The sequence below is a fragment of the Apus apus genome, chromosome 10 (genome assembly GCF_020740795.1).
Source record: "Apus apus isolate bApuApu2 chromosome 10, bApuApu2.pri.cur, whole genome shotgun sequence".
In the NCBI taxonomy this organism is placed as follows: Eukaryota; Metazoa; Chordata; class Aves; order Apodiformes; family Apodidae; genus Apus; species Apus apus.
In genome coordinates, this window is record NC_067291.1 from 14485525 (window position 1) to 14499050 (window position 13526).

Consider the following 13526-nt stretch of genomic DNA (forward strand, 5'->3'; position numbering starts at 1 on the left):
AGGAATGAAAGTAGAGAAAAGATTAAAGGAAAAAGCAGAAGAGGCTCTGTAAATGGAATATTTTAAGGAAAAATAATGCCAGTGGACTCTTTCTGCATAAGATTGCAATTTGGACCACGTTAAGTACCTAGATAGTCAGAAGAACAATCTACCTGAGACAACATCCTCTGTTCACAGTCAGTGAAAATGCAGTCTAATAGGGAGTCCACCTGAGGAGCAGAGGCTCTCCTCAGTTCTTGCTTTCTCTCCTGAGAATGCAATAGTTCGTTCCTCTTACAAGACACTGGCAGTGCAGAATTAGAAAAGCTCATTGGTCCTTCTTACAGAGACCGCTCAGCATCCAGACAAGCATGGGGAACTGGATTGCTCTAAATTTGGCATATGGGCATGACCTGAGGGTTCAGCAGCACTGGCTGTGGCATGTTTAAATGCACCAGAAGCACAACAGATGAGCTTGCTGTTGGGAACTGTTTCCAACCAGCACAATGCCAGGTTAGCACTCCAGCTGAATAGCTACAGGCAGTTCTTCTGGATGCTTAAAAGACCATTACCAATCAAAGCAGGTCGTTCTGCCTCTTGATTTCAACATGATTACATGAGAGCTTCCTTTAAAAGGTACATTTTCTTTTGGGGTGGACTAACTGAAATAAGGCATTGATCTAATTTGATCCCTGTTTCACTAAAGGATAGGTCATTTCCAGCTTTGAGAAAGTTATTCAAGAGAAGAGAGCTTGAGCCTTTCATAATTAACATGCAACTCTGGTTGCCATGCAGGGAGCAGGCACAGTTATAATAACTTGAAGTCAATAATTCATAAACTATAATACATTATTAATCAATTATCGAGGCCTGAATTACATTTAAGCAGATTAAGCTGATTGGAGCACTAAGCTGTTTGAATCATATTGATTTAATCAATGTGCTTAATTAAACTGTGTACATTTTCCACATGATCATTATTTCCCAGTATCCTACACAAGTGGCCTTTGCAATTCACATCCTCTGTTGTTCTTTGCTCAGGAATTGCTCTTTGCTGTAAATTATATTTAAAGGTAAAGAGCTTTTTTTCTTTCTGAAGATCAAAGCTGCAAAACAACCATCTGCATAGCTTATACAAGCAATTTGAGAAATGTTAGAGTATTTCTCCCAGCAACTATGTCTCTTTGATTCTGTAGGCTTAAGATGAGACCAAGTAAACACACCTCATTATTCTCACTTTATTCCTCATTCTAGTTCTAGGAGCATCTGCAGATTCAAAGGGCACAAAGCATCCTTCCATACCTACACCAAAAATGTTACTCTTTCCATCTTTAGAAACATGTTTAGACTCAGGCAGAAAACGTGTTTCAACTCTCCAAAAGACTACTTTTAAGATAAGCAGGTGTCATTATCTCTTTATGATAATATTCATAATTTCCCAGCCTTGCATAAAAAGGACATGTGATGACAGAAGAGCAACTCAAAGTGACAGCTATTACAGATGTAAATCCATTTGCTAGTGTCATATTTTGTTTAATTTCCCTCACCACTGCTAATTAGCTGAGACATTTAGGTTTCACTTTAAACCCCACTGTTGAGCTCTCTAGCACTACACATTGCTAGAAGGACACTCATCAGGGGTGTTGGCTGGAGGAAATACTAACACTGCATAATCAGTATCATTAATGGGAATCAAAACAGTACAAGCAGCTACAAAGAGAGCTTTGCAATTCCTTTCTTTGTGGTACCATAAACACTGACTGCCCCTCCCCACTCTGCCGAGTGACACTGTCCTCAGTGGATGTAGGATCAACCCCCATGGCAATGTAGGGTGCTCGTGTCTTTCAGCTGAGAACCCAGCAATGCTGGTGGCCATCAGCTGAAGCTGCGCACTGCCGTGCTACCCTACAGCCATCAGAATCTTCATTCCTGTAAGGAATTCCTCTGGGACTGTTTCAGTCATGCTTAGGTACTAGGACTAACCAGAATGGCACCTATTCTACATCAATTCAGAGATGTCCTACTCTTTCCCTTCTCTTACCAAAGGTGAGAGCTGACCCACCCCAACTCAGCGCACAGCCAGGAAACACCTCCTGAGGAACACTTATGGCAAGCTCAAGCAGCACAGTGTCAACTGTCCTTCTCTGATCATTTTGCATTTGGTGGTTTTAATTCTATCACTCATAACATTAGCTACATAACAGTGTCCTCTACTTTCTTCACTAGAAGAGAATTTAATCATCACTATGTATCAGTGCTTAAATCTTTTACTTACATTTCTTTGAAGACTTAATCTATCCATTTGCTCTGCCATTTACAACAGCATCCCACAGCTTGCAGGGTCTAGTCAGCTATCTGCCAGGAACTTCAGCAGAACACGGTTACATACTGCACATTTGCATGCATAACACTGTGAATAAAGGGTTTGCAAACTACTACCACAAACACATGCATGCTGTTAGCACTGCCTTCACTGGGCTGTGTGTGGAAAACCCATGAAAATGAGAGATCTGCAAGCACCTATTAACTACACCACATGGGGAGTCAGCGCCAAGATTTGAGACTTTATCATTCTCATTGTTTCTACATTCATTTGAGAATGCTCTGAAAGATGCAGGGAATTGCTCTCACTTCAAAAGCGCCTTTAACTTTCATCAGGCAATGTCTAAGGCTGGGCATAACGTAGTCAGAAACAAAGTCATCAAAGCATAAGTACTTGCCCAACTGCTCTTTCCTCTCCACTTCCCAACTTCCCTTCTCAAAGGTTCACGTGTGATGATTCAATATACAAGGCAGGTGGAGCATGCAGGCTTACCTCACATGCAAGCTTACAGAAAACTCTCTTTTGGATGGTTGGTTGTTGTTTTTTTTGTTTGTTTGGGTTTTTTTTGGGGGGTGAGGATCGTTCATTTTTTTAATAATACTGAGAAGAGCTACAGTCTTCTGAGGAAAAGCTCTGTGCATAATACAGAAGGTCAAATCTGCAGTCTAACTCTCTGTAAGAAGGCATAAGGAGGAGGGAAAGAGGAACATGGTAAATACAGATCCAGACCCCTTTTCTCATCAATGGTGCTTCCCACACACAGTCAGAATGGCTTTATCTTTATCACAAGACTATGGGAGATGCTGCAGTTTGAAAGAATATCAAAGGTATCCTTCCTTGCTGGATGCTCACTCTTTATATGTTGGCAGGAAAGGCAAGTGTAAAACAAAACAATAAAACCCAAGAGACCTCCTCCCAGCTTCAATCTGCACAGGCTGCAAAGCCCAGCAGGCACCACTGTCCAGTCTCAGACTTTCTATTCCAGCCTTCAGGCACCCACAGACATTGATCAAGTGGATTGGAAGTTGTGCTGTTTGTAACTGAGCCATTGCATGACTGAGATACAAAGCACAGGAAACAAAAGAGTTAACTTCTTTCTTTTCTTCTTCCTATCAGTTTCAGAATGGAGCGTTTAATAAAAAATATTCAGTACACCACCATCATGTAAAGGGAAGATAGAGAGGAAGGAGAAAGGAGCATAAAGTGAGTATCAAAGTTTCACTTAAACAAGGCATAATGAAGGAAAACAGCAGCCCATTTTTCTTCCCTTCAGCATGTAGTGAACGTGCAGTTTGTGCGAGCGTGCATGGCTTGTGCTTCCCATTAACAAGGCACACGTTAATAAATTTAACTCAGACAAATTTAACCATCCTAGGGCCACATTAATCAGAAGCCTGACAAGACCAATCTGAATGACTTGAGCAAAGAAAATAAAGCACAGCTGACACAGAAGGTGCTGTGCCCTCATTATCCCTGGGCCGTTCCCACTCTATCAGCACCACCAGTACCACAGTAACTCTTTCCACTGCACTCCCACCAGGCTGCTCAGACTGTCCTCTCAACATTCCTCGCCCACTCAATGCTTCATCAGTGATGTTTCCCACTCTCCATGTGTCTATACTAGAGAAGGACTTAGAGTATTAATTACAACTGTGTGCAACATCTATTAAGTCTTGGTGAGCTTTGTGTTTTACCCGTGGCACTGGTGTTAGTGCAAAGAATCTCTCAAGGTACAGATTAACAAACACAATGGAGAAAAAACAAATCTGATAGGAAAGCTAAATTGCTATAGCTCATGAAAACTGTTAATTGACCAGAACTAGAAAGAAAAAAACAAGGGCTATCAAATTTTATCTGTTACCCATGCACCAAGTTCCCTAAGGCTAGAGCTCCACATCACTTCTCAAGCCAAAATGCAGATGCATGGAGACTGTACGAACCAATGGGAGCTATCACTACAAAAACCTTCACCCTTTAGTCCCTTCATATTTAACTCCAAGTTGTTGTTCTGAGCTATGTTTTTAGTGTGGAAAATATTGACAAACAAGTCCTTCCATCAGCCAAACCTTTTCGCAGGCAGAAGGGTGTGTCATACAAGATGAGGAAACTGAGAAGTAACTGCTGATCAAAGGCACACAAAGCAGCACAAACTAGGCTGAGTGTGTCCCCAAAAGCCATAATTAACCAAGCTGCTTAGACAAAATAAGCACATAACGTGATTATTTAGATTTGCCTGAGGCATGCCCACAGCAGAAAACATGGTGTGCTGCTTTGCTGTTCTTCTACTTGATAAAACAACAAATATTTTCATCACTGAAGAGTATTGGTGTTTACTTTTATAGTCTTGGAACTTCAGAGAACCCTCGGTGCCTTGCCTTGACACTCTTTCCCCCAAACAATTTCTGTTTTGGTTCAGACAACTGTTTTTTCTACATGTTCTGTCTTGATTTAGTTCAATTCATTCAAGAATAGATCTAGAAAGCCCTTAATCTTATTGCATTGCAAAGCTTCAGAGGAAGAGTTGTTTAGTGGCACATGATTTCATGGCATTTCAGTCAGAACTACAAGCTCCTACTGAATTCATGTAGAATCACAAACCAGGGGAAACTTTTTTCTGTCAAAAATAGAAGACTTCAGCCACATGACTGAGATTTTAAGCCAGATGCTGAACACTCTAACAGTCTGAATAATTCAAAACAAGTATCAGTCCAAACAGTTCATAGATCCTGTATGAATCTTTCAGCAAATCAGTGCTGAGTAAGTAAGCCAAGAGTTGCTTTCAAAGACAGGCTAATGACCTTGGAAACATCCCAGACTTCCTTTTAACACCACAAAGTGCATTCTGATACTCTCAGAAAATACAGGGCTCCAGAAAATGCAACGCCTCCTAATATTGTCACATTTATAACATGATTCTCCCTAAAGCAGTGTGACTCTTGAGGTATTATTGCACTGGTCAGTACTGTGTTGTCATTTCCTCCTGATCCTCATTTCAGCATCTGTGCCTCTCAGTTGGCTTGAACACAGGCTGTAAGTCCTGCATACACAGAGGGCATCCATTCTCCTGTGCTGTACCACACCTGGAACAAGAAGGTTTCCATCCAGGGCTAGCCCCAAGGACTGTAGATGGTATGTAGCCTAGTACATTACTAATATGTGTGATTATGTTTCCATCTTGTGTCTGGTGCCAGAGGTAAAAGCATCCTTAACTATTCCTGGTTTTGTTCCATTGGAATAGGCCTGTGATTTTCTTCCAGAGTTTTGAATCCTGGTCACTATATCTGTATGACTGCAGACTTTGGCACGTTGGGTTGGTAAAAAAGCAAGAGTGCTGTTTTACAAAAATGCTGGATATTTTAAAATTATTTTGTTTTTCTGTGAGGAAAGACACCTTTCAGAAAGTCCTTGCAAAACCAAAGTTGTTTAAATTCAGTGCTTAGCACATTCACTCATCCTGTTACTGACCCACTCCAAGTCTTTGATAAAACCAAACATTAGCTTTGTTTGTCCTTTGTACCTTCATTGGAAATGCAAACCCACTTGGACAGAAAAAAAACATTCATTTTGTGTCTCTTCTGGATGGCTCCAATCCTCAAATGAAATATTCCAACTTACTTATTTTCAGATGTCCTATTAAGACCTTCTGCCACAAGGCTTAAAAACTGCTGTCACAGCTACAGTCTAACCAGGTGATCATCTGCAGTGCACCAAAGGCTCCTTTCTATAACTCACTTCTCCCACAATTCCCACCCATCAGCTTTCTGTTCTGTTTCATCATTATCTTGGAAAAAATTGCTTAAGGGCAGGAATTATCTCTTCATGTCAGGTATGGACAGCACCCATCACAGCCAAACCCCCTAGTAATGTGTTGTATGTGCTCCTGTAGTGTAAATACTACTAATAATAGCAACACCAACAATCCATTTCTCTCTCTGATGCTGCCTCCAGTTTCCCCCATTAAAGCTGTGCATGGCCATGCTCCTAATGCATCCCCACGTAGCCTGTGCTTGGCAATTTTCCTTTAGGGTTTCAACCTAGAAAAACACCTTCATGTTCAGAGATTTGCTAATTCAGGGTAAATGCTTGATTTATAATACAATTATTATAATAAAAAGATATGAGCTCAGGATGATTACACTGTAATATCAGTATAACTGCAGTTACTGTGCTCTAAACCTGAACCAGGAGAGATAGCAGTAATTTTCACCAACTCTGATACTTGAGCTTCCTTTCATTTTATGTATGTAGCATGGATATTATGAGGAGTCCTACTCATGTATCACCCCATACTCCTGAGAGAAGAATTCTGCAGAGAGAAGCATGGTTCATCTCATAGAGTCCCTTTGGATACTTCTAGCCTAATATTTAGGTAAGATAGTGACATATATTTGCTTAACATCCAAAAAAATCTCAAGACAATTTCAGTTTCCACACTCCCTCAGAGTTCTTAACCTGTGTCATAGATGTGTGAAGAGCAGAGATTTAAAAAAATAGTTTATGCCTTGTTATTGACTCAAAAGTCAACCTACACACAAGTAGCTAGTCATGTAGGCTCTCAAATCAAAGTTAACCCAATGTGATACCAACCAGAATCTTCTTATCACTTGCTGCTGATTACAGAAACTTGCATATCTTATTCTTGTTAATCAAAGCCACTAAATCTTTTACTTTTACAATGAAAAATAACCACCTCTAAATAGAATATAGAAGTTACAATATTTACCATGAGATAGTATACCATCAGTTAGGACTCAGAATGCAAGGAGCTCTGTTGTGTCCAGATGGATCTACTAGACATGGAGGAGTTGGAATTTGACCAGAACTCTTCCACTACTATTCACAGCTAGGAAAAAGTGATCGTGCATTTGTTTGGGTTTTTTTGCAAGCTTGAAATCTCAAAATAAATACATTTGAAAAATCAAGAAAAAAAATTCTCTTTAAACTGATTATTTGAACACAATTTCTTGTTTTTGGAGATATTTGATATTGAACTTTTAAATGTTTCAGATTATTAAAGAAAAAATTGAAGTAAAAAATGGTGTCAGCTCTCTTCCCTCCTCTGTGTAAATCTGTAATTTTAAAAAGTGTTGTAATTGATTGGCTATCCTGCACATTTAGATTTCTTTTTCCAAAGTGAGAAAGGCAAGAGAATCAACACAGTCCCAAAACAGGTTGTCATTGCCACTGCTGACATGGCTGCAAGTCACCAGCATATTTTTTAATGCTTCATTTGGCTACTTACAGAATTGCCTCAGGTCATCTCTTTTTTTAGAGTCTGGCATGGCAGTGATCGTGAGCAATGGGCATGGATTTCCTCCCAGTGTCTGGCAGAGTGTTTGCTGCCTCCAGTAAACTTTCTTGGGGTTCCTACTGCATTCCAGGATGTCAAGATGGGACTGGGAAAGAAGCAAGGAAGCAGATTTATAAATTTCATCACGGTCTATAAAATCTGATTTCATTCCAGTAGCTGTGTGTTCTTATTAGTACTAATTTCATCTCTTGTTAATTTCCCAGCTTCTCTCTTCTGCCAGTTAATATTATTGCCTTTTCCATCCCACAAATATGCTCAAGCCATTCAGAATACATCCCAGATCACTGAAGGTGCAGAGGACCATTAACTCTTACCTCGTTTTACCTAAACAGTTCCTATCCAGGGGATTTTCTTATTGGTATAAAGGAATTTCTATGCATACATGAAGTCTAAAAGCAAACTACCTCCTCCTTATATTTTAATAGGGACTGTGTAGAAATGTGAGAAAAGTGACCATTTTTGAGCATTTTTAGAACTGACTGGTTAGCTGTCAAGCACGTGCCAGCGAAACTCAGGAACAGCTCCACACCAGAGGCAGCCAAAAAATTTACATTGAAACATTTTGTACAAACCCCAGTGAGAAATTTGAAGAGCGTCTTTCCAAGAAGTTATTTTAATAGGAGATTTTTTTTCCTCCTTCTCCCTGCAAAGTTTATGGCAGTTCTAAACAATTCTTAAGTCCAACAGCTTCTTGAGAGTTTTGAGAAAAAGAATTGGCAGCTTAGAAAAAAATGCCTTTTTGGAACAAATTCTGATCTCCTCATTAGACACACAGGCACTTGCCACCCACACACCAGATGACGTGTAGTTCTCCCTGTTTACATTGTATTTGCAAGTGGCAAGATTAGTGTAAGTAATCCCATGGCAGGGTGTGGCTCAGTGTGGTGGAACACCTGTTGTCTCAACTGATAGAAATAGGTGTATGCACAACTTGCCCTAACAGCACCTCAACCAAAATACACCAATTCACTGAACAACACTTATATGGCAACATTTTGTCTTTACAAGTCAGGGCTAAATGTTACCCAGCGCTTCCGGAACACAACATTCCTGGTCCTCAAACCTTGGAGCTTATCATCTTTCAAACTGCTTTCCCAGCATCCGTTTCAATGCAAACACAGAACTGAAATTTACAGTCATCTATGTCATAAAACCATTAACATACTGCTCTATAAAGTAAATTCAATTATAGTTGCATCTAACGATCTTGCATGGATACAGAGAACTCAATATAATCATTTACTTATGTTGCTGGTACCCAGTGAAACTTAATCAGTTATAACTGCCACAGATATTTCAGCTAGATATCCAAACAATTAACACTGTGATGTACAAATAGATAAATTACTGTTCATAAAACAAATGTAATTACTAATGGACAAACAGTAATGAACTGCAGAGTGCATCCAGTTCAAATAGGATTCTGTAATGTGTATTCCTATAAATATGCCTGCAACTATTAAATATATATGATATTTAAAAACATTTTCAAATTACTAACTCCATATAAAAGTTTATCTTCATCCCCAAAGCACTATGTATTTAATTGAGCCCCTGGGTTTGTAATCACTTTTAATTTATTACTGATATGTAAAACCAACATACTTTACCAGTGGACAAATGCTTTAAAATAAAATCTACTAGTGCACAAACCTGATTTTAGTTTATTTACTGTAGAAATCAAAGCAATTTGGAAATGTGTAAATTGCATCACTTGACATTTTGAATTAACTCAAGCAAAGATGCTTTTTTGTTAGAGGCAACAGTTTTGCTTTGGCTAAAGAGCTGGACATGACAATATATCTACCCTTTCCATCCCTAATTCTGATTTACCAAACTTTACGGTCCTTACTGAGTCTGAGTTCATTCAAACTTTTCCTAGGGCAAAATTCCCTTTAATTTCAATGAGCTTTTTTTTTTTTTAAGAGGCAGTGAAATACTTCAAAACTTGGCTCTGCAAGTCTAGGAGTAATATCTTTTTCATCTCTTTTCTATTTGTTCAGGAGCAGATGAGTTATTCAGGGATTGGTGGAGCATACAAACTCTCCAAGTCTCTCTTGCTTTTGTGCCAGCAGAAGATAGAAATCAATAACAGTAAAATAATGATGAGGCACTGCATTTCAGTAATAAAATACAGTTGTGAATAAGTCTACTCAGTTCTTCACTACTGCCTTTACCTTTTTTCCTGCAGACTGTAGTAGATACGTGCCTTCAAGGCCAGAGGTCAGATCCCACTACTGCAACATACTCCCTCTCTCATTGATTTTGGGAAGTAACTGGTACCCATAAGCCTAATGAAAATTGAGCTGTTAGGTGTAGTTTGGACCGTGAAGGCTCAGCTGACCCTCTCCCAGATATTGGAAACAGTTTCTTTGAACATCTATAATGGGATGCAAAGGAGCTGACAAGAGACTGTTGTTTGAGTGGGAATTAATCTTAGCCTAACTGTGCTGGCATGCTGAGCAGCAGGATAGTAAGTGGGAGAGGACATTGTCTGCTTTGAAAGCACAGACTTTTATATCTGGTAATAGCAAAAAGATACCACTGTAAAAAAGAGTGAGCCCAAACTTCCCCAACCCACACCAGCATTTGCTGCCCAGAAAAAATGCTGCCAATAGAAACTGGGAAGAGGAAGGGAACTGAACTACTGGAACTTAGAGTCTTCTTTTTCATCTTTATCAACAAAGCAAAGCTACTCCTACAACCATTCATTTGCTTTCTTTTATCCTACCTTCCTTTCAGACCTCGGGCTCTCCTACATCACTTGTAGAGAAAGCACAATGGATGCATTTCCCAGAGAATTCCTTTACCATCTACCCCTGAGCAGAAAAGACTGTAGAAAACAAATCCTTCCCTAGAAAGCAAACCTGGTACAACTAGGTAATACAATTTATGCCTTGGACTTGTAACTTTTTAGTTTCTGTCCTAAGCACACTGGTGAGGGTGTCACAAATTCCTGCTGACACTGCAACTGGCACAGATGAAACAGCCAACAAAGTATTCACATGAGGTCCAGCACTGTGGTGTTGCTGGTGCAGCTCTGAAAGCTGAGATGTTACCTTCTGTCAGGAGGAGCAGAGGGCAGCTTTCACATCAGACTTGTCATTAGCTTTAGCTCCCTGCTTCTTACCCCAAGCAAATGGAGATACGCGTCCCGCCTGGACGCATTCCTGTATGATGTACTCTAGGTGACCCTGCTCTGGCAGGGGGGTTGGACTAGATGATCTTTCGAGGTCCCTTCCAACCCCTAGGATTCTATGATATCTCTGGTTTGCATTGTCTCCCGACTGTTAAAAGCACTAATGGTTTGTACCTCAGCTTATAACATACAGAAATTTCTCTATGCTATCTCAAAATCTGATACCCAAAGCAGCTCCAAACTGTCAGGCCCATTAGCTTATCTAGGTGGACACATCAACATTACCATCATGGTAGAATAAGTGTAGGGGTAATGGTAGGCCAGATAGCAGACATCATCTTTGTGAGGGAACTTGATGCTGAAGGTGAGCGTGTAGTAGCATTTTCCTCTTGTGCTTCCTCCTGCAGCTGCACTGCAGCAGTAGTGGTTTCTGGAAAGAGAGCAAAGTAGATCACTGACACTTCCAGGTGCACATTTGGAGTAGCCATGAAAGAAAGAAGCACCCAGAGAAGTGTCTACTCTTGAATGAGTTTTCATTTCATACCATAGATGGGCTCCAAATGCAACCAGTCAATGCACCAAGAGTAGGAAAGCCCCATACAAGTACAATCAGTCCAAGCCCAGCAATGAACAGGTACAGAAATATAACACAGTGCTAAACAACATCCAGTAACACAGCAACACACCTCCAGGCTCTATGAAAGAAGGAAGGCTAGAGAAACCATGGCTCCACTAGACAGAGATGCCAACAGGATCAAGATGGTGAGTGCCACTGACCAAGTTGGGACACCAGATTTGGGGTGTCTTGGGATTCACACAGTACACAAAGACCAGGAGGAGTTAGGAGGCAGAACTTGCACATGGCAGTAGTGGACATAATCAGCCACAGCTAGTAATGTGTTGCTGATGGATGGGACCACTCTCACAGGAAACTAAGTTTGTTTCATTTTCTGAAGGTGCAAATACAAAGCCAACTAATACTAGCTCATTTAGCACAGCCCAGATGTATTTAAACTAATGCATTCACTGCTGGTTTGCTTCTGATACCCAAATTATCTTGCTCAGAGTTCCAGGTTACTATTCACAGCTCTGAACAATGTGATGTGAAAGTATTCTGTGAAAGCCTGGAGAGGTAGAAAATATTAATACCCTACCAAACCAATCATTCAGTTCCACTATAGAAAGAAAAGGAATACTCCAGGAGTAAAAAACAAATAAAATACATATCAATAGGGCATACATAAAAATATTTCAAATACCATCAAAGGCTCCTTCCTGAATAGGAAGGGGAGGGGAGTGGGTTTGGGTAGAGATTGAACACAGACAAGTGACCTCATGCAGATTTGCAGGTTGTGAGCTACCAAAAAATCTTTTGTATCCCTCCTTTTCTAAGACTTGAGCCTCTCCCTGTCAGGAAGAAGCAAGAACCAGTGGCTCCCTAGAAGATGGGGAGCTGAGCTTGATACAGAAGCCAGCAGAGCAGGGTCTCACCAACCAGGGTCCCTTCCCAGAGTACCTGAGCAGATCATGCCTAAGACAGGTGTAACCACAGAACTAGATCATCAGAGAAGTTTGTGGTGATGAGGCAGGCCTTTGCTGAGCCAGGACATCTGTCCATGGATCAGGATCCAGATCACCAGAGTCCACAGCAGAGCTCAGACACAGCAGTGACTGAGCTGGAGCCTCAGTACAAGAGAGCTCAGACAGGACAAAACTTAAATAGAGCTTCTGTGCCCATGGGACTAGGGTGGAGGTCCTGGGTGAGGCTGGTCAGGGTCATCAAGGTGCATTCAGGCCCTTCACACTCCCTTCATTAAAATTACAAAATCTAAAAGTGAGCTTCTCAGTCCAGTCCCAGGACTAGATCTCTTGCAGGACACCTACTCGGACAGAGATTACTTTAGGCTGATGAAGAAAGTTTTCTCTCAGCAGAGAAAATTCATCCACTTTAGGGAGAAGCCTCACAGAAAAATCACATCCATAAATACATTTCACACAATATTTTTCCCATATTGCACCAATTATGCTGTTGTTGAACCTCCTGATTCTGAAGGACTGTGAGGTTTCTTTGACAAATGTTATCATCAATGTTGCATTAAAATGCAAAATAGAAGAAGCAACAAAAAGATGCAATTTCAGCTCCTGAAATGTACAATGCTAGTTTATTTTGCTGCTGTTCATTTTTATTCAAAGGGGTGGAAAGAAATGATAATTATTCCTGTCAAATTCTCGAAAATAATCAGTTCTTTTCCATAAAGAAGGCACAATAGATGCTGCTGCTTTTCACCTGAATTTTGTAGTTAGGAATATGCAAGGTGAGTGATACTGACTGGATCAATAGAGCGTACAGGAAGACCGAGTCATGTGGGAAACTGAAAAGCCTGTGATTTTATTCTCAGCTGAACCCTTCACCTCAACATTTCTTTTGCAAATAAGCCACCCTAATATTGGACAAAGAGACTTAGAGGAAAAAAATGCAAAGAGCCCATAATTATAGAAACATCTACTTAGCTATTACATCTGTATTTCAGTGGATCCATGATTTTGATTTGTGGTTGTTTTGTGTTTTTTTTTTAAGTCAGGACTCTGACATTTAATCTAGTTCCTGATAATTTTGACAGTGAAGGGTAATTAAGAACCATTTCTTGTATAGTGCATAAGGGAAACACTCATCTTTGTAGCCTCTGTTATGTTCAGTGTCACTTGGATGGTTAGATGATCTTATTCATAAAGAACAGTCACAAAGTGCGGAGAACTTCTGAGTCCTTCCCTCC

At 40.3% G+C, this 13526-nt stretch overlaps 1 protein-coding gene across 1 annotated transcript in view; it reads right to left on the bottom strand.

The window, feature by feature from the left end:
- The window catches only part of AGBL1 (AGBL carboxypeptidase 1), a 271464-nt gene that overhangs the window by 183229 nt on the left and 74709 nt on the right, over positions 1-13526 (bottom strand). Inside the window, exons 16-17 of the mRNA XM_051628933.1 lie at positions 11038-11182; positions 7545-7698 (exon numbers count right to left, since the gene is read on the bottom strand). Coding sequence (XP_051484893.1) covers positions 7545-7698; positions 11038-11182 — 299 coding nt within the window. The remainder of the gene's footprint in view (positions 1-7544; positions 7699-11037; positions 11183-13526) is intronic.